Here is a 21549-nt window from a genome sequence, read left to right on the forward strand (position 1 = left end):
TCGAGGCAGCTTCATTTTTCACTCCAAAAATTATTCTCTCTCTAGTTTCTTTCTCTCTCTAGCCTACCCTAACCCCCTAAAACCCTAGGTAAACCCCCTAGCACCCTAAGGAAGCCCCGAGGCTCCCAGAGTCCCGAGATAAAGTGTCTTTCGGTTTCGAAACGCTGCTCCAAATAAAGCCCGGTTTTCTTTAAAATCCGCTGTAAGTGAGCTACGCTTACGCAACTTTTAATATAACTTTCAAATAATTATAGTAAAGTTATTAGGTCTTTAAAGTAGTTATTTGGGCTATTATTATGAGTTATATTGAGTGTTATTTAACGCTTATATAATAATAATAATAATAGCTAGACTATTAATTAGTCGCGGTTATCGTTAGACTAAACCCTAGTGGTATTGGTACTAGGTTCTATCAAAGGAAAATTGTTTTGAGAGTATCGAAGCGTTGTCCGAGTGCTGAGTCACCACCTTTCAAGTGAGTGCATAGTTACTTTCAGCTTACACATAGATATGAAGTAATTTATATAAATTACGTGCTATGTGTGCATATTATCTGAATACTTGCTATCTATGCTGGATGAACATTTTTATACATGTTTTCAATGATTTAAATTGTATATGTATTTTATATCTACGAAAATGTTGGGGTAAAACATGGGTAGATGTAATAGTTGTTGTGTGATAAAATGAAATAATGAGAGGCCTCGTTATAGATGTTATTGATGATCCAATCATCTAGCGGAGTATAGATGACGACCACGGACTATTCTAGCTAGACAGTCCAGTGGAACACTAGCAGGCTCGCAACTTGTAGGTGTTTATTTGAACTATGTGTTTATTTGAACTGTGTGCTCACCAGGTGTACTCCATCCCCCACATGGTTCCATTAAGGACATTTATTGCTGAGGAATCCCCTTAGCAGTAGTGTCCATCCCGATGATAGTCCTTAGACTAGGTCCCTTGTGTTAGATGTTTTAGGGACGTAAAGTGAGGATAACGGGAACGGGTAACCGGGTTTGTTTGGTTTGATAAAGCTAATAACTTATTTATTGTGGGTTGAAAACCCTATGTGCTCACCAGGCTCCCAAGCCTGACCCACTCAGTTTCTTGTATTACAGGTAGTGGCGCATGAACATAGATGTGATGTCTTGGGATGAGAGATTAATGAATTTTAGACCTGTAAATACGGAATAATGTAGTAAGGCCTATGTTGTATTGTTTATGCTTATGATCTGTATCGAACATGACATCCCGAGTCTTTTTAACGAAATACATTTCTATGGAAATGCTTTTGATAAATCTTTATCATATTTTGTTTTGGGACAAATTCCGCCAACACTTTTATTTAAAATATTACTCTGATTTTTAAACGAAGCATAAACAAAATCGGTCTTTTCTGGCCGTGAAAATGGGGACGTCACACGCTCCATCGATCAATGAAAATTTTACGAGCTACCCATTATCATCCTTTATTGGTCCCAAATTAGTGTGTCGGTTAACCACACACGCTCCACTAATGACAAATAAGGTGCAATGTGCAATTTCATGGATTAGCATCAAATTCACATTTTTCCTAAGTAACTAAGATTTGAGAATTTATAAAACATTTAGTTACTTTGTATTTCATTATACTTATTAATGAGAGTTTGTGTCCTATCCTACCCGTTCGGCTAACGACCCTCCATTGGTCAAGGGTGCGGTGGATAAGAGCGGATACTAAATGATGGTTATTTTACAGACCGCTTCCTTAAACACCCCTTATAAACCAGCTTCATGAATGAGACATACTAACGGTAATACCGACCTTTTACTTATACATATATAATATATTAGACTTTTAATTTTATATATATTATAAGGGTGTATTTTAGACTTTTAAAATACTAGGTGGTTTAATCTTTCAATGAATTAGACTTTTAATTTTATTACATTTAAATCATATTATTATGGGTTTATTAATTATCTCTTTTAATTAACACTTAATTAATTTTAATAAAATATATAAGGTGCAAATTAAACTATTTAAAATACCAAGGTTCTAAATTTAAGATTTCAAAATTAAAACTACTTAATCAAATTTTAAATTATAAACCATGAGGTGCACTTTTGAAACTTTTCAAAATACTTGGGTTTAACAATTTAAATTTTCAAAAACCAAAACTTTTAATTTCAAATTTAAACTACAAAACTAAGAGGGTGTAATTTAAAACTTTTTCAAAACTACTAGGTTAAATATTTGAATCAAAATAATCTTATATTATCCATATTTAGGCATTAAAAACGAGTTATGATAATTATCCAAATCAAAATCTGATCAAAAAATTGAAAATCCCGGCACCAGACGAGTCAACTCGTCGAGTTCACCCAACTCGTCGAGTTCATCATGAAATCGTCAAGTTCTAGTGTCATACAGCAAGGATTTTTGATTTCATGTTCTTTTGGCAGTCTACTCTTGCAACAATTCAATTGAAAAAGATCTTAGGCTTTGATACCACTGATGGGTTTTGATCATAATAACATTCCCATGATGTACATGCAACCCTAATTGATTTGGATCTAAGTTTTTCTCAATTGAACATGCAAATACAAACTCCAAAGAAATAACCCTATGACTAGCATACAATTTTCAAAAATCATACATAAACTAAGGTTAGAAACTTTACCTTACTTGTTATGTAGCAATAACAAGAACTCGTTGACATTTGAAAGCTTAGTGCCCCAATTGTTGCACCTCTAATGGAGTCACAAACACCTTTGCAAAGGATGACTTGGAGAGGTAAGGAAAATCGACTAGGGCATCTCAAAGAAGCTTAGGGCCGAAAATCCTTGGGGTTATAGGGATTTATATAGGGCTAGGTTGCTTAACCTTCAAACTGGACTTGAATAAGGAAACCCTAGTTCCTAACTTAAGCCCAAAGCAATCCATGGACCTCCATAAGATGCCTTGGACGGATTCTGTAACGCCCGCAGATCCGAGCTAGCCAATTTAGAGGCAATAAGGGTTGAAAACGACTTTTCTACAAAAGATTATTTAGAATAAATAATTTTAACCAAGTTTTATAATATGTCTCAAGGTTTCCGTACATATAAAGAACGTCGAAATCCGAGTTATAACGAAGAAGTTATGGCCCGTCGAAGTTTTACGGCAAAACCGGCATGACACCGGGAAGCGTAAAAAGTGAATTTACGATAGAGCGCGATTTAGCGTTAGTGATCTAAACGAAAGTCGTAGAATATGTTAAACCGAGAAAATCCATAAAAAGAATGCCCAAATCTGACTTCGTATGAGGAAGTTATGATTTTTCTAACATTCGGCTTAGCAGTGCATAGCCCGAAACTCGAATTTTAGTTAGAGCGGTTTTTGGCTTACGCGACCTGAATGAGAGTTGAAGATCTCATTAATAGGAACTCAACGGTAAAAAGATAGACGAAAACGGAGTCCGTATGAAGGAGTTACGAATTCTTCGCGGTCATTTAACAGTCTAAACGCCTCCTACTGTTAAATTTGAGATCGGTCGAGAATTAGCCGATGGGGTCTAAATGAAAGTTGTAGATCTTGTTTTCACCTACGCGTGAAAAAAAAGAACGTCAAAAACGGAGCTCGTATGCGAAAGTTACGGGGTTTAGAAGTCAGCAGGGTGCTGCTGCAAAAAGGGTGACGTGGCTGAATATGGGCCAAGGCTTTCTCCCCAAGGAAAGCCATCAGGTGATGACACGTGGTGCTGACTCGGCGAGTCAGTAAACCGACTCGGTGAGTCCGTCAGGATTTCACCCTATAAATAGAAGTGTCGGGTTCTCTCATTTCTCACACCTTTCCCGACTTCTTTCTCTCTCTACACTCTCTCTCTAAGCCTCCTTAAGCCCCCTAAAACCTAGGTAAACCCTCTAGCACCCGAAGGAAGCCCCGAGGCTCCTAGAGTCCCGAGAAAAGAGCCTTTCAGCTCGGGAACGCTGCTCTAGCGAAGCCCGGTTTTCGAGAAAACCCGCTATAAGTGAGCTACGCCTAACATATCTTTAGTATAGCTTATGTTTTAATATAGTAACATTATTAGGAACTTATAATGAGTATTTGGGCTATTATTATGAGTTATATTGAGTGTTATTTAACGCTTATATAATAATAATAATAATAGTCAGACTATTAGTTTGTCACGGTTATCGTTAGACTAAACCCTAGTGATATTGATACTAGGTTTTATCGAAGGAAATTGTTTTGAGAGTATCGAAGCGTTGTTCGAGTGCTGATTCACCACCTACTCAGGTGAGTGCATGGTCCCATTCAACTTACACATAGATGTGAAGTATTTACTACGTGCTATGTGTGCATATTGTCTGTTTGCTTGCTGTCTATGCTCGGTGAAAGATTTTATACATGTTTTTAAATGATTTAAACTATATATGTATTTTATATCTACGAAAATGTTGGGGTAAAACATGGGTAGATATAATAGATGAAATATGAGTTGGACGATGAGTTGAGAGGTTATATAGACCTTGAGGTATGGGTGAGAGGTGTACGATGTGAGAAGCCTTTTTCCCAAATGATGTCCCCGTCATTCAGCAGAGTATGGATGACAACCACGGACTATTCTAGATAGTCCAGTGGAACACTAGCCGGCTCGCAACCTGTAGGTGTTGTGAACGATGTGTTCACTCGGTGTACTCTAAACCTTGGCGATCATGCATACTTGATGCCTAGACCCTGGTGATCATGCAGATTTGGTGCCAAAACCCTGGCGACTATGCAGACTTAGTGCCTATTGTATAAATTCTGGCGACTATACAGACTTAGTGCCTAAACCCCGGTGACGATGGACATCGTGCCGATTCCTTAGGATGATCCTTAAGAATGTATGAACAAGGAATGGTTGATTCTTAGGGTAGATCCTTAAGAATAAAGAAGATAATGGGGATGGGTAATTGGGTTTAATTGCTTGATTGTTTAAACATAATAATTATATTATTGTGGGTTGAAAACCCTATGTACTCACCAGGTTTCCCAACCTGACCCACTCAGTTTGTTTATATTACAGGTGTTGAGATGAAGTTACATTACACTGAGAGATTAAAGAGATGTAGATCACTAGTGTAAATAAATGTAAGTTTTGTTTATGCTTATGCTTCTGTATTGACGATGACATCACAAATGTTTTAAAACGAATTAAAAATACTTTTCTTCGGAAATGCTTTGATAACGTATTTATCATGTTTTACTGGGAACAAATTCCGCAACATTTTTATTAAAAGAGGTACTCTGATTTTTATAAAGCATAAACAAAATCGGTCTTTTCTGGCCGTGAAAATGGGGATGTCACAGATTCTATAGGGCTTCCTATAGATTTCCTCCATTCCTCCTTACAAAGCCCATTAGCCCAATTTTGCAACTATCAATGATTTGCAAAACTAGTCCCTTTATTATTAATTAGTTCCTTTAATCCCTAAATTAATACTAGATTAATTACTATTTAATAATATGATTTCCAAATAATATATTAATCATATAATATATATTAATAAAATCATTCCGAGTACCAATTTATTATTCATATAATAGATCCTATTCTCTCTCCATTTGTCATCCTATCAAGTTGCATGAGTAAAGGCAACCCAAAAGGACCATGCTCATAATCAAATCAAGTACATACCAAAAATAGTTATATGCTTAGACATCTAATCCAACAAGAATACCCTAGTCCCCTCAACCACCGGGTTGGAATGCCAACATACTATAGGTCCACTCAATCATCGGGTTGGAATACCAACATACTATGAGTCCAATCAACCATCGGGTTGGAATACCCCACACCCCTTAACCATCAGGTTGGAATACCAACATATTATGGGTCCAATCAACCATCAGGTTGGAATACCCCAACTTGTTAGCTTACGTACAAGGCAATGAAGCCTCAACCACCGACCAAACATGTACACATATAACAGATAACCATATATCAGTCTACATCCAATCAAATAGATCTACATATAACTAAACATAGCAAGATCCTATCTACTAGGATACCGATATAACAAATCACTACAACATAACAACATCCTATCTACCAGGATACCTATCTAATAGATCACAACAACACAAAAGCATACATAACAGAATATCAATCCACTAGGCCGATATTGGTGCCTTCGACCCGCAAGTATAGTGAGGAAAACTCACATCTCGATCTGATCCATAGCTGACGAGGATCGACTCCGAATCTCAACTCTTTAACTTATACGTTGAATGAGCTTCAAACACACACTAAAACACACACACAATGAGCTCACAACACTCAAAGAGGCTCTAGGGTTTCGAGGTTAGGGTTTGGGGGTTATAGAGACTGGAAACGAGGCCAACACCTGGGAATTAAGGTGTTTAAATAGGTCTCAAACCCTAATTGGAATCGTAACATATTTTTGCAATCGGATTCAAGCCTGTGTTTGGAACGATTGAGGTTAATCGGAGTATTATGAACATATGTTTGCGATTGCCAGTCAAGCAAAAGGTCAAAATTGAAATACTGTGAAAGACCTTACTTGGGAAAGAATGAAATCGAGATGATTTGAGTTGGTGTTCCTACGAGTCAACCAAAAAAAAGTCAAAATTGGTGTATTGCGAACGCCAACCTGCGAACGTTCGTTGTCAGCGACTCTCTGGAGAAACAAAGGCTATGTAAATCGATTTTGTTCGAGATTTTTTCAGAAACAATCGGTAGTGAATTATGATCGGAAAAGTGGAAGTTGGTGTGAGAGTGAAGGTAGTAAGTACCTGGGAAGTGATTTCGAAGTGATAAAGGTGTTGGACAAGGGCGGAGACACCGACGCTGGATACCTCGCTGGAGAGTCCAAGGTCATCGATAATTTGAAATTATTTCATTATTATGGCGATCGAGAGAGAGAGAAAGAGAGGCGAGAGAGAGAGAGGGACGTCTTTGGTAGGGGAGATCGGCAGCCGTGGACCTTCGGTCTTCGGTGGGAGACGTTGGTGGAGATCTCTACATCTTTGGTGGAGACGATAAGATGGCGGCTGTGTTTAGGAGATTAGGGGTAAGGTCTGCGTTTAGTGTAGTGTAATACGTATCCCATGTGATGTAATACGTATATGAGTTGTTACATGTTTAATATTATTGTAACTGATATAATACATGTTGTACCTCTTAATTTTCAAGAAAGAGGCAATATGTTTAATATTATATATATATATATATATATATATATATATATATTAAAATCTTTAAGCTTTTGAAATCTTTGAACTTTTATTTTATTTTATTTAATCTTATACTTTTAAAAGCTTAGAAAATATTTATACAAAAGTTAGAAACCAATCCTTTCATTTTTTTATGTAGCTTCCAGTTTTGTTTTTTAGATTCAAACTTATTTTGAGTTTGGGTTGAATAAAGGCCCAATAGATAAGCCCGAACTAGTTTCAGAATATCGGATAATTATATGACATCAACATTCAACAGCTCCGTTCTGTGTAGAGCTGCAACGTTGAATGCTAAATGCGGAGTTGGTGACATAATCACCGTCTCAATACTTATCAGCTGATCATCAAACTCTGCGGGGGAGACACATTCTCTACGTTTCTCTCTCTACAGCAGTATCGGGGCTTTTAACATATCAGGTAGTAATTTTTCTTGCTCTCAATCGTAAACTAGGGTTTATAGTTTGATCATCTATATTTATTTTGATTTTGGTTTTATAGATTAACTCCATGCTTAAATCATTTGTCGACGTTCTTATCATCTTGATCAACCATTTTCCTCTCTTAATTTTACGTTTAGATCTCTGAGAATGTGTTCATGATTGTTCTGTTTAGTATTCTTTGACTTTGCGACGGGGAAGTATTCAAACCTCCAATGTATTTGGTGGGCCGGATACTGGTTGGTTCTAGGCTTCCAGCCAAACACTTAAGTTCAATTAGATATCGACCATGTATTTCTGTAACAATTTCTGTTGAATCTGTTACATCGTCATCTGCTTCACCGCTGGTATTATAAGAAAGGCTGGGTGCTTAGAGATAATGCTGCTCATACAAATACACAATCACTATTCATGCTTTCATTAAAAGTTTTTACCATAAACTTTGAGGGGGCTCATTTTGTCGATTATGTTGCTAACCATAGGAGGTTGTATATCATGTCTATCATTATATATATAGGTAGTTGTTTTGAATGATGTTTAATGCCAACTTTACCATTTTTCCACATCAATATAACGGATCTGTTCAGGTTGATTTAATGCAGGTCTGCAGGGGCCAAAAGGTGACCCTGAAGAGGAGCAGATAGCTATGAGTTTGCGATTTGGCATTGTCTAACAAGGATGCCTGGCATACCTTTAGTTTCTCGTGAAGTCAAGTATGTAATCTTTCATTTCAAGCTATCTATCTGGACAATTAAGCATTCTTTAAACAGTTTATGGTCTCCAATGCATGAATATCATTGCTAGCTTGTGTTCTTGGCATTATTGTTTATGTTCTTCATTATTTTCTTCTCTAAACTATTGATTGGGTCATCGATGGACTCATAAAACAAAAATTCTGCTTGCATTTTCAGTTACTCCAGAGACTCAGATCAGATGTGTCGCCAAGAACCTCGTGTTCTTTTGTCTCAAGAAGAGCAAACTGCAGCTGAAGAAAGCCTTTCAGTTTACTGCAAGCCTGTAGAACTATACAACATTCTTCAACGCCGGGCTATTAAAAATGTAACTTACTTGTTTTTCCAAGTTTCTCTGTTTTTGTTGTTTTTTGAGCTTTTAGGGTACAGTTAAATGATGTACATTATTGCTGTATACTCGTTACCTAAGTAATGGTGTGTTTTACATGCAGCCATCATTTCTTCAAAGATGTTTGCACTACAAAGTACAAGAAAAGCACAAAAGAAGGTGAGAGATACTACATCATAAGCTCATGGATTTTTGTACTCATAAAACTGACTTTTACTTTCATTATGTTTGTACATTATCTTGCTTCTTTCCATAAAGTTTTTGGCATTGCTAGGCTCTCAAATCTATAGCAAAATCATTAGGGTTTTCATGTGTTCATTTAGTATCTTCAGTATTATCAATCAATTCAGTGAAACTTTGTTTATCTGTTCTTGTTTGTGAATCTATCATGGCTATATGTCCAGTTCAAAGCATTATTTTGATTTCAGGGTACAAGTATCAATATCCATTAGTGGAGCTCTTGGTGATGGACTGCAAACTCAAAACCTTTTCCCTTTGTACATATTATTGGCTAGACCCTTTTCTGCTCCAAATGGGGAGGTAGTAAGTTCTATAAATCTTCTTTTACTCTTTTTTTTTTCTTTTTCTTTTTCTTTTTTTATATATAAAAATGTTAATGTTCTACTGCTTTTTCTGATGTCTGATTTTCAGACACAGCGTTCTAGTGTTTATCACTTTAAAAGGGCCTTCAAGTTAACTGCATTTCATGGAGCCCCAACAAAGAGTAAATCCCAAGCTAAATTTATTCTGCCTGAGATCAATAAATTATCAACAGAGGTCAAATCTGGCTCTCTAGCAATGTTGTTGGTGAGCTGTGGTATGCCATGTTTGCTACTTTGATTATACTTTATATTATTTGGGGTCTTTTTATTTCAGTTGTTAACATCTATAAACCTTTTGCAGCTGATATTACAAATCCTAAAGAGATTGATCTAACCAAGGATCATATATTTTCTCCTTCATGTAACATTGGGGGTTATTGCTTAATGGGGAAGATTCCACTTAATTTTCTTCATCTGTCATGGGAGAAATCTCCAAACTTAAGTTTAGGAGAGAGAGTTGAGTTGGTTAAAACTGTTAGCATGCAATCCTGTTTTATGAAGGTAACCTTTTTGAGTATATTTGATAAAAAAAGAGTAGTTACATTGAAAAATGAAAATGAAATACTAGTATGCATGCTTTTACTGAATCTGATCTGTTATGCAGTTGAGTTCTTCAGATGAGGAGAAATGTTTATCTTTTCAGTTTCCATATAATGCTGAAGCTGTGGTATGTATCGAGTTCCTGAATTTATTCTTTTTCAGTTTTATTTTATTTAATAATTTGAGTTCCTATTGGATATGATGTCATTTTATGGTTACCAAAGAGTATATTGCAGCAAGTACCAGTGATGATTTCTGCAGAAGAGCTTGGGGCAAAAGACATATCGCCTTATGACTTGTATTCATACAACAATGTTCCTACCAATTCAATGCCTCATGTTATAAGGTAGCCAATTGCATTTTCTTTTCTCCTTTCTTATCTTCCTCATGTATATTTTCTTGTTCCTTGAAATGACAATTTGGCATGCTTTTGTTGTTAGGCTGAGAACTGGAAATGTGATTTTTAACTACAAATACTACAACAATTTGCTGCAGAGGAGTGAAGGTAATGCATAATATTATATTTTTCTGTTTAAATGGACTTCACTGGCTAATTATTATTATTATTATATATATATATATATATATATTTTTTTTTTTTTTCAAATGATGCCAAACTCTTTACCCTTAACTCGACTCACTGTTGGAATATTAACATGTGTGCAGTTACAGAAGATTATGCATGCCCATTCTGCTTGGTGAAATGTGCAAGTTATAAGGTAGATATATATACAGTTTAATTTGTGGTGTAGGATAAGGATATGATGATGATGATGTTGATGTTTGTTTTATCAGGGTCTGAGACTTCACTTGGTGTCATCACATGATCTGTTTCGCTTTGAGTTCTGGGTTGGTAAATTTCATGAATCTTCCACCGTTTGTTTATTTTTGAGGTTTAGTATATTATTTAGTCTTACAATATGTTGTTATTATTGTTTGTTGCACTTGCACAGGTAAATGAAGATTATCAGGTAGTGATTGTATCCGTGAAGTCCGATACCTGCAGTTCTGAGGTTAGAAAGAAAGAATACTGTTTGTTTACTTTACACTCTAAAGTAAAACTAGTTAGCAGCTCATGCCTTATCTACGTACGAGTTATGGATTTTTTTTTTATAACAAACACTATTTTTTCAGATTTTTGGCAGCATTATTGATCCTAGACAACAGTCACTTTACTATCGGTAAGTCCAATACATGTTGTTTTTTTTTTTTTAAGATTTATTGATTTAACTGATTTTGATTGTGGGACAGCCATAAGCGAACGAGACACAATAGAGGAGAGAAGGCAACTGAAAAAGCAAACGACATGCATGTGCATCCATCTGAAGCTATGCCTGCAACTCTTAGTAACCACCTCAAAGGCAAGATATGAATATCAATCTTTTTTTTTTTTTTTTTATCACAACTGTTATTTCTCTATTTGATAATTGATAATTGATAATTGATGTTTTTGTTAATTTCAGCTTCAGGTGATTCTGAGGCCATGGAAGTTGATATTTCTAATAGTCCTAATAATCCAACAACTGATTTGACTGGACCAACAGAATCTTCCCAAACCCAAACAGCAGCAGTGCCTGGAACCAATATTGCACCTCCTGCATTGCTACAATTTGCAAAAACAAGAAAGTTATCAGTTGAACGATCCAATCCTAGAAAGTATTATTATTATTATTTTTTTCTTTTAAATATTTATCTACTCTTATATTTAAATTTTAACCCACTTTTTTTCTTTTTTCAGCCAAGCTCTGTTGCAGAAACGGAAATTCTTTCACTCTCATAGAGCCCAGGTAAAGGTTACCCATACAACAATTTTTTTTTAATACAAACAAAAAACAAGTATCCAATATCTGAATATTTGTTTTAGCCAATGGCTTTGGAGCAAGTGTTTGCAGAGCAAGACAGTGAAGATGAAGTGGACGATGATGTTGCTGATCTTGAAGACCGAAGGGTACATTGCTCTGCCTTCAATTTTTCATTCTCATTATACCATTCTAGCTCTCTTTTTTTTTTAAAAAAAAATAGAACATTGTACTTTCAAAAGTCTAGTCGAGTATTTTATTGGCTACTTTTTTCAAAGCAGAATCCTGTAATAGGAAGAAATGAAAATGTCTGAAAGTATGTTGCTATTTCTTTTTCTTGTTCAGATGCTTGATGACTTTGTGGATGTTGCCCAAGATGAGAAGCGAATGATGCATCTATGGAACTCGTTTGTCAGAAAGCAAAGGTGCTTCAATCAATCATAATTTATGACTATTATTTACAGTAATAATATTATTCACTTGTGATTAAAAATTGTTTATTTATATGGCAGGGTATTGGCAGATGCACATATTCCATGGGCCTGTGAGGCATTTACAAACTTGCATATAAAAGACCTTCTCGAGACCCCACAATTGTGCTGGTATATACATATTGATATTATTATAATATATATATTACGATTGATAATAATAAAAATAAATAAATATTTGATAAAATTTTGAAATGATGACAGGTGTTGGAGATTATTCATGATAAAGCTATGGAATCATGGACTTGTGGATCCCAAGACCATCAACGTTTGTAACCTCATACTAGACCAACACCAAAACCAACAGATCGATCCTACTACTACCACAACTAAAACTAAAAAATGATTCTTACAAAAAGTAGAGCCAATATGTTGTAATTTAGAGTACCATTTTGATGTAACCAATTAAATCTTGTTAAAGTTAAATTTCAATGGGCCAAATGAAATTTTACATTTATTAAATCTGTCAACAAAATTTATAAAAAGATGTTTGAATTTATAATCTAAAGTTGCTGTAGAAATTTGCAACTACTTTAATGTTGCATCTTTTTATGATGATGGCTGCTATTACACATTGACTGAGCTGCCTTAATAACTGGCAATATCATTTTGTGCTCTCAAAAACCTACTCAAGAGAAACAGGGAGGTTTGAAAAACAAAAGAAAAGTTAACTTAAGTAGGGTAAGATTTTTTTTCTTACTAACATTATATATATATATATATATATATATATATATATATATATATATATATATATATATATATATACAGGGAGGTTTGAAAAACAAAAGAAAAGTTAACTTAAAGTAGGGTAAGATTTTTTTTCTTACTAACATTATATATATATATATATATATATATATATATATATATATATATATATATATATATATATATATATATATATATATATATATATATATATATATACAGGGAGGTTTGAAAAACAAAAGAAAAGTTAACTTAAAGTAGGGTAAGATTTTTTTTCTTACTAACATTATATATATATATATATATATATATATATATATATATATATATATATATATATATATATATATATATATATATATATATATATATATATATATATATATATATATATATGAGGGGTTGTTAGATAGTTGACTGGGTTAGAATTTCTGATTGAGTCTATACTGATTGAGTTAATGTTTGATTACTTTTGAGACTGATTGTGATAAATGATTGTGATAAATGATGAAAAATGACTATAATACTCTTATGATGAAAAATGACCACAAATAAATCCATATACACACATAGAAACAAATATGCATAAATACACAAATTTAAAAGATATATACAATGACAATATTAGATAACACAACTAAAAAGATAAATATTTATTTTTTCAAAAATAAATGTGATTATTCCAATATCCATTTACATTCCTAATACAAAACCATGTAGATTCCAACAGCCTAAATCAGATAAATAGACACTCATATAAACAACAAATTTTTTTTCCACCAAAAAGTTGCGAAGTTACAAGAATTTATAAAGATTTACACACAAAAATCTACTAATTCTTCTGTTAGATTAGTAAGTTGTTAAAGTGGTCTTCTTACGATCTTGGATGGTAGTTATTATCATAAAAGAACTGTTTTTACAAGCACCCACCACCAATCCAAGTATCCCTCCGGCAGCATGCTGCAAAATCAACAAAAATATCATCTATTTAACTCCAATTATGTATCGGAATACACTGAAAAAGTTGTTGAATGAATATACAAACATGTACACAAATACTCATACATATACACAAATATATACACATATACACAAATACACATACATACACATAACAAGGCATCTATAACTTAACCATTTAACAACAACAAAACAGAATAACAACAAAAGTTTTTATGTAATTTAATAGCTATTCGAGTCTACACCATTAACAACAATTCAAATCTTGTTACAAAAATCAAATGTAAATTAAATCACTAATGGGGATAAATGTAAATTAAAATACAATAGGAGCAACATCAACAAATGCAGACAATAGAAGCAAAAATTGTTGGAGGAATTAGGGTTTATGTTGGAGATCTGGATACCCCTTGGATCGTGTGAACATTTTACGAACTGATATTTCTATCCTATGTCTAGGTTGCAAGAAATTATGCCTTGGATAATCCAAGAGGACACTTACGAATCTAGACATAGAAATCGTAAGCCAAATTGCTAGAAGGATTCTATGTTCTTTTGAAGAAAAGAAAGCTAATGATATTTCGTGTGTCTCTTCTCAAAGAGAAGAGTCGTTTATTTATAATAAACGAGATTATGGTTTACCTCTTAGGGTTGGCCGTCATGGGTTGCTTTGGAAGCAAGTCAGGGAAATCCGGATTTTAATGAGGATTTATGGTTTCCAAAACTAACGAATTTCGTTAGTTTTACCATATCACCCTCAAGAATTCGATTTTCCCACTATGTTCCCATATGTAAAATCGGAGAGTTTTTGGGGCGTTGTCCATAGACCCCGCCAAAGGGGCGTTGCCCTCGGACCCCCGACTTGTCGTCGAACCGACTTTTAATTTGATCTTATACATGCGTGCATTCTGCACAAACCTCGTACATATATTATAGTACAAATTATGAAGCCCCTTACCTCACATGTTAGTTCCAAAATGATATGGTGACACTAAAATTACCAACAACAACAATAATTGAAAAAATGCAGAAGTTGAGGAAAACATTGGTTCCATATAAACTCTAACTTAGGATAAATGACTTCTGAATGTAAACATTGGTATTTATCACGAGTAAACGAAATGTTAGTTTATAAAAACGAAATAGAATATTGATTTTAATCATTTTAATGATTATAAATAAAAGATCTGTTAAATAAATGATATAATATAAGGGTTATTTTTAGAAAAATCGTCAAACTCTGATTTCAATTTTGATAAAGTTTATCATATTTTCTAAGCAAAACTTGGCTAAAAAATCTGATACTATTTTCACATTTGAGAATTTTACCGGTATATTTATCTGGTTCTCACTGAGTTTTCAATTAAAAAAAATTGGGTTTTGCTTAAAACAAAAAAGAATAAAACAAGATAACATACTATAATTCATAATTTCTTTGGATTATCTTGATAAAACATAAAAATACAATAAGATCATAGTAATATTACAATTAAATAATAATGTGTCCAATTTAACTTATTTGGATTAGGACAAAAAAAACATACAATATGATTACAACAATGATGTTTTGCTCATAATACGTTTCATTGGTATTCTAAGGTTTGGAAAGAATTTTGCCTTTAGCGATGATACTAAATACCCTTAGGGGTTGTTTGATTTACTACTGACCCAGTCCGGTAAGTGCGTTTGATAACCACAAAAGGTCACTTACTCGGTCAGCCGATCTCTTACCTTCACTTATACCGAGTACCGAAAAAAAATTAGATGACCAAGTCATTTTCTTTGATTGCCCTTGGTTTACACGGACGCTTCTCTTCTCCATCAATCATCACACCTCCAATAATACTTCTTCTCTATTGACCCACCAACGACTTGTGCTCCGGCATCTCCCACCTCCAACATACGCCTTCGGTCACCTTCGTCCGGCGCCACCTCGCCTGAGATCCGGCCTCCTTTCAGCGATAGGACAACCCTTTCGTTTTCCACCTTCTTGTGCCACTGAACAATTCCATACATGTATGTTTTTCATTGAGTTCTATTTCGATTTTCCCCTGTTAGTGATCAACTGTATTATTCTAGGGTTTTGATTATCGATTGGAAAGAATAAATGAGTGTTATCTCTTATTTTACGGTCGTTGGTTTGCTTGCATCTGTTTCATCTTTAACTGCATCGATTGGCTTCGTGATTAAGGTTTTTTGTATTTTCTTGATTCTTTTTTGGAATTAGTATTTCGGTTTTGAAGAATTCTTTTGCGGTCATTTATTTTTTCCTCATTCTCGTGTGTGTTTTGTAAAGTCCCGATTTTCATAGCAAAATTGTTTTTCTTAATAAAATGATCACCTATTTTCCACATAATAAATTGAAGAATTACCAGAAACTAAGAAATCAAGTTATTAACTATTAGATTTAGTAGTGTACTACTACCACATACTATTGTGGGCTTAGGTGGACACTTGTGTGCGATGAACACCACACACATCGGTGGAGAGTAATTAAATTTGTTTTTTTCACAATAAATAAACAACATACCTTCCATCTTATACCACAATACAAACACCCAGAACCTCTATATTCTTTATATATCAAATTCAAAATTTACTTATCATCTTCCACTTCGTCGGATAGTTGGCTTTGCAAGAATCAAAATTTATAAGAGAAGTTATGCAAACAACACTGACTTATCTATAAGAAATGAAGTCGAAAGTTCTTGTTAAAAAAAACTAGAAAAGGTCAATTACAGAGAAATCGTGTGGCTGAACACAACCATCTTGTAAAAGACTATTTTGCTTATGATGTTGTCTTCGTTTAAAAATTTAGACGTGGATTCTGGATATGGAAAAAATTAAAAAATTATTTTTACGCATTGTTGATGACGTGAAGAATCTATTTTCATATTTTCAACTGAAATGGGATTTGAGAAGCAAACAATGTTTCTCTTAAACTCAAAAATGTACAACTCCAATGCATCAACTAGCATGTTGACATGAAGCATACTCATGGGATTATTATGTATGTACAAGTTTGCTAAAGCTGTAATTATTCTCAACCAATATTTGTGCAAACCTACAGTTAATGATGTCCATCAATTGTATACCACACATGAAAACAAACACGAGTTCCATGTAATGCTTGGTAGTGCTGACTGTATGCATAACATATGCTCAATGTGCCTAATTCATGTCGTTGTCAATTCATGCGAGGTGATTAGAAACAACCGACGATAATTTTAGAGGTAGCGGCGCCATATGATCTTTGGATATAATGTCGTTTTTGGTGAATCAGGTGCCAACTAAAACAATAATGTTTTAGACCATCGGGTGCCAACGACATATTCCTTGGAAAAGCAAATGATGTGCTGTTAAAAGTGAATCAAATATCATACAAACATGGGTATTACCATATTGATAGAGATATATCGCGAGTTAGTTACATTTGTGAAATTGTTCTCATGTCCAAAAGACGAAAAACGATAAAAACTTAAGACGGCCCAAGAATCGACTAAAAGTCTAAAAGGGATGTTGAACGAGCCTTTGGTGCTCTAACGTGATGTTGATAGATACTCAAAGTCCCAACATGATCACTCGAGCGTACAAGATTACATAGCCTGATGTATATATTCATCGTACTACATGATATGATCATAGAAAAGATGAATGAACATCAATTTGTCATTTTAGTGAAAATAAAAATTTACCAATATTAAAAGGAATATGTATTGGTACACAAGAATACATGACGAACATAGGAGAAACATTTGATCGTGTGCTGTACATCTATTAATGTTGATGCTCATCTAAATCACATCTACGACAATTGTTATAACATTTGGTTCGATGAAACGGATGAGTATTGAAGACATGTTTTGGGAAAGGATTTAGACAACATATGAACGACAAGATTTAGACAACATAAGAACGACAAGGTGTGAATTATTAATGTTGATGCTCATCTAAATCACATCTACGACAATTGTTATAACATTTGGTTCGATGAAACATATGAGTATTTCAGACATGTTTTGGGAGAGGATTTAGACAACATATGAACGATACGACAATTGTTATAACATTTGGTTCGATGAAAGAGATGAGTATTTCATACATGTTTTGGGAGAGGATTTAGACAACATATGAACGACGAGTGTGACGTATTATTTTAATATGCTTTACTTTCAATGAATTTGAATTTTTATTTCTAATTCCGTTACGTATTTTTTCGGTTATTGTTTTTGTTTTAATTTATGTATTTTTTAAATTACCAAAAGTAGATTTAGGGGTTTTGGGAGCGGCCGGTGCAACCCTCAAATTTTTTTAAGCACAACGTAAATTTTTTTGGAGTTTTTATGACGATAATGTAAATCATGTGTTTAACCTTTAAGATTTTGTTATATGTCCACTGTTAATGATACAGTTGTGCTTTATTAACTTTACAGATTTATAAAATTATATTTTATATATTCAATAAAAACTAAATTAAAAAAAGGGAAAGAAGAAAGGAGTGACTAGAATATAAACAAGATGTGATAACGTGTAAAGCAACAAGTACAAAATTTAGTCTCGCACAAAAGGTTCCCAAAAGGTTGATCAGAACAAAGTACAATAAGAACTTTTTGATGAAAATACCCTCAAGTAATTTGCCACAGCCCACAGCCTCTTGTCATTTAGTCTTCCCGCTACGTCACTTGTCACCCGTCACCGTCTAAACAGCAGGAATGTCAAAATAAAAAGTTTTTCATAGAAAATACCCTATTTTTTTAGGTTATATATATATATATTAAAGCGCTTGGACAAGAATAATATTCTTTTCTATTTCTGACCTTTGCCACGTCTTTTCTCCATTTTAGGACTTTTGCAAAATCTTTATATTTTAGTGTTGAAACTTCTCATCTTCATAATTTGACCATTTTATTTTATTTATTTATAATTTTGCCACAAAAAGAATAGTATTTTTTTTTTTTATTTCTGACTTTTACCACATCTTTTCTAGGACTTTTGCCACATCTTTTCTATATTTTAGTGTTGAAACTTCTCATCTTCAACAAAAAAGAACAATATTCTTTTCTATTTCGCCACATCTTTTCTACCTTTTAGTATTAAAACTTTTTATCTTCATAATTTGACCACTTTATTTTACATCTTTATAATGCCATTAAAGTTTCAACAAACTTTTCATTTTTATAATTTTGCCACTTTATTTTTTACTTATTAATATTTTTGCCACTAAAGTTTCACTTTTACTTCTTTACAACCATTTTTCTTTATTCTTTATCATTTCGTCTACTGTATTCTTCTATCCTTTAACTTTTATATTTTTTGGAATTTCCGTCAAACATATTCTTCTACCTTTCATTTTTTTCAATGACCCGTGCTTTCTACCTTTCATTTTTTCTAAAAACCTTTCAATTTTTTATTTTTTTCGAAAAAGAATGACCCCGTATTCTTCTATCCTTTATTTTTTTTTTATTCTTTGAAATTTCCGTCAAACATATTCTTCTATCTTTCATTTTTTTCAATGACCCGTGCTTTCTACCTTTCATTTTTTTCTAAAAACCTTTCATTTTTTTATTTTTTTCTAAAAAGAATGACCCATGCTTTGCTTTCTACCTTTCATTTTTTCAAAAAAAAAATGACCCGTGCAAAGCACGGGCATTTTCCTAATTATATATTAAATCTGATTAATATATAAAAAAAAAATTAAAAACTGATATATGCGAGTAAAATGTATCATAAAAAACAAACTTTAAAGGTCAATATATATATATATATATATATATATATATATATATATATATATATATATATATATATATATATATATATATAGGGTTGTTCACTATTTGGATAAAACTGAATTGTCCAATTGGACAATTTGGATTGGACTATTTGGTTCGGATATTCGGATTTTTGGATTGGTTTTCAACAAAACCGAATTATTATTTTTGATTTCGGATTGGTTTTGGTTTATAAAATAAGAACCGAATAGTCCAAAAAAACCGAATAAACATTTATTATTTATTTATTTATAATATATATCTACAGGTATCTATTAATTTTGTAATTTATTTTTTCAAATAGGTTCAAAACATTTCACCCGGTAAAAAAACATCAATATGTATTATCTCTCAAAAGTTTTCTATCTATAAAATATTTAACTATAATATATCTGCTTAGTAGTTGTTTATAAATTTCAAATCACAACTAAATAATTTTTTTCGCTTCTTGTGTAAAATTGGGTAATATTATAATTATATGCCGTTTAAAAATGTTTCGGTTTTTTGAAAACCAAATTATAAAAACCGATCCAACCGAATTGTAATTGGATCGGATCGGATTTGAATTTAGCTTGGACTATTCGGAACCATTTTTGAAAACCGAAATCAATATATATATATATATGAACTAAAGTTGTGTTTTGACTTATCCCATTCTAAATTCTAGATAAATTCTAAATTCTAAATTCTGTATATCGTAAATATTTTATAAATTAAATTCTAAATTCTAATATTTTATAAATTAAATTCTAAATTCTATATATCGTAAATATTTTGTAAATTATTTGGCAAACTTTAAAATAAAATCTTAACTACGCCGCTGACAGAAAGTAACCCATATTTGCAAATGATAATTTTTACCACCCAAATGTCCTCACCATGTAAATTAAACACACTCGTACAAAACAAGATATTCGATTTCTGTTCTTAGCATGAAAATTATTACAAGGGAGTTTTATTCCCATTGATTATTACATCAACACATAACATAACATATGTATTATATAAAACACTCCTTATTTTTAAAATTAAAACCAAAAAACCAGCTACTTTCAGACTTCAGGATCTCAACCTCACCCATCATCAATTAACTCGTGTAATGACCTCCTCCAGTGGCATGACCACCACCTCCGGCGGCATGCTCCACCCTGTCTCTGATCTCTCGACCCTTAGAACCCAACTTGTGCGCGGCCTGATCCAATGAATCCGCCCCCGTCGGATGTTCACCGGTCACATACTTGTACATCCACGACAACACAGTCGCAGCCGCAATACCAAATCCTCCGGACGTCAAAAACCCGGTAGCCAACAGAAACACGGTAATCATCGCCGGCACCAGTACCGGACTAAATATCACCAGTAGTGGAGTAGCCACTGTAAGTGCAATTACCGTCCCAGCAAGCGTCAGACCTGCGAGAACGAGGAGTGAGCCGCCGGCGGTTGCTGCAGTGACCGCTTTCACCGCCTGGTTCGCCCACGGGGAATCGGACTGCTGCTGCTGCCGGTAATGCTGCATCATCCCACTCCCACGGCCTTCACGGTGATAAGTATCTGCCATTTTGCGGTGGTGGAGATAAACTAAATGATAGTGTATGTATCAGAGGGAACTAGTAGCCGATTGCGATTGTCTTTTTTGAGATGAGTAGGAGGAGGTGGAGAGTTATTATAACTTATAAAGAGAGGAAGAGGTGGTGGTGGTGTGGCACGTGTTGGAAGCATGGTGTCACGTATGCGAGAACTGATTGTCATTTTACGGTTGCATGCTTTTAAATGGAGACACGTGTTTTTTGCACGATTAAGATTTCGCTTATCGGTTCTTCGTATTTGTATTTGGGCCTTGGTTTACAAACCAAATGGATCACCAAAAATTTTGGGCCATGGCCTTATAAAAGGATAAATGATCAACAGCTTATTTGGGCCTTTTTAAATAAAAAATCAACATTGGTTGGGCTTT

General features: G+C 33.7%; 2 protein-coding genes across 5 annotated transcripts; one reads left to right on the forward strand and one right to left on the reverse strand.

The window, feature by feature from the left end:
• The first annotated feature begins 7461 nt into the window (after positions 1 to 7461).
• On the forward strand, positions 7462 to 12615 carry LOC111892107 (polycomb group protein EMBRYONIC FLOWER 2). 4 transcript variants are annotated; one of them, XM_023888179.1, is made up of 21 exons: positions 7462 to 7621; positions 8229 to 8354; positions 8553 to 8700; positions 8825 to 8880; positions 9150 to 9264; positions 9373 to 9538; positions 9625 to 9824; positions 9928 to 9990; positions 10100 to 10209; positions 10304 to 10368; positions 10530 to 10582; positions 10659 to 10712; positions 10817 to 10876; positions 10998 to 11044; positions 11115 to 11224; positions 11327 to 11519; positions 11602 to 11650; positions 11728 to 11811; positions 12008 to 12087; positions 12175 to 12264; positions 12358 to 12615. In XM_023888179.1, exons 2-21 carry the CDS (start codon positions 8320 to 8322, stop codon positions 12497 to 12499), a joined length of 1920 nt encoding a protein of 639 aa, XP_023743947.1. In that variant the 5' UTR covers positions 7462 to 7621; positions 8229 to 8319; the 3' UTR covers positions 12500 to 12615. The 4 variants fall into 4 exon arrangements, with proteins under 4 accessions (XP_023743947.1, XP_023743945.1, XP_023743944.1 ...); XM_023888177.1 differs by having other exon boundaries at positions 8244 to 8354; positions 10088 to 10209; XM_023888176.3 differs by having other exon boundaries at positions 7463 to 7621; positions 10088 to 10209.
• A 7879-nt stretch (positions 12616 to 20494) lies between these two features.
• On the reverse strand, positions 20495 to 21248 carry LOC111892096 (oleosin L). Its single transcript, XM_023888159.2, has one exon. The coding sequence runs from the start codon at positions 21151 to 21153 to the stop codon at positions 20683 to 20685; it is 471 nt and encodes a 156-aa protein (XP_023743927.1). The 5' UTR covers positions 21154 to 21248; the 3' UTR covers positions 20495 to 20682.
• Between the last annotated feature and the right edge of the window lie 301 nt (positions 21249 to 21549).

This window comes from Lactuca sativa, chromosome 2 (genome assembly GCF_002870075.4).
Source record: "Lactuca sativa cultivar Salinas chromosome 2, Lsat_Salinas_v11, whole genome shotgun sequence".
Lineage (NCBI taxonomy): Eukaryota > Viridiplantae > Streptophyta > Magnoliopsida > Asterales > Asteraceae > Lactuca > Lactuca sativa.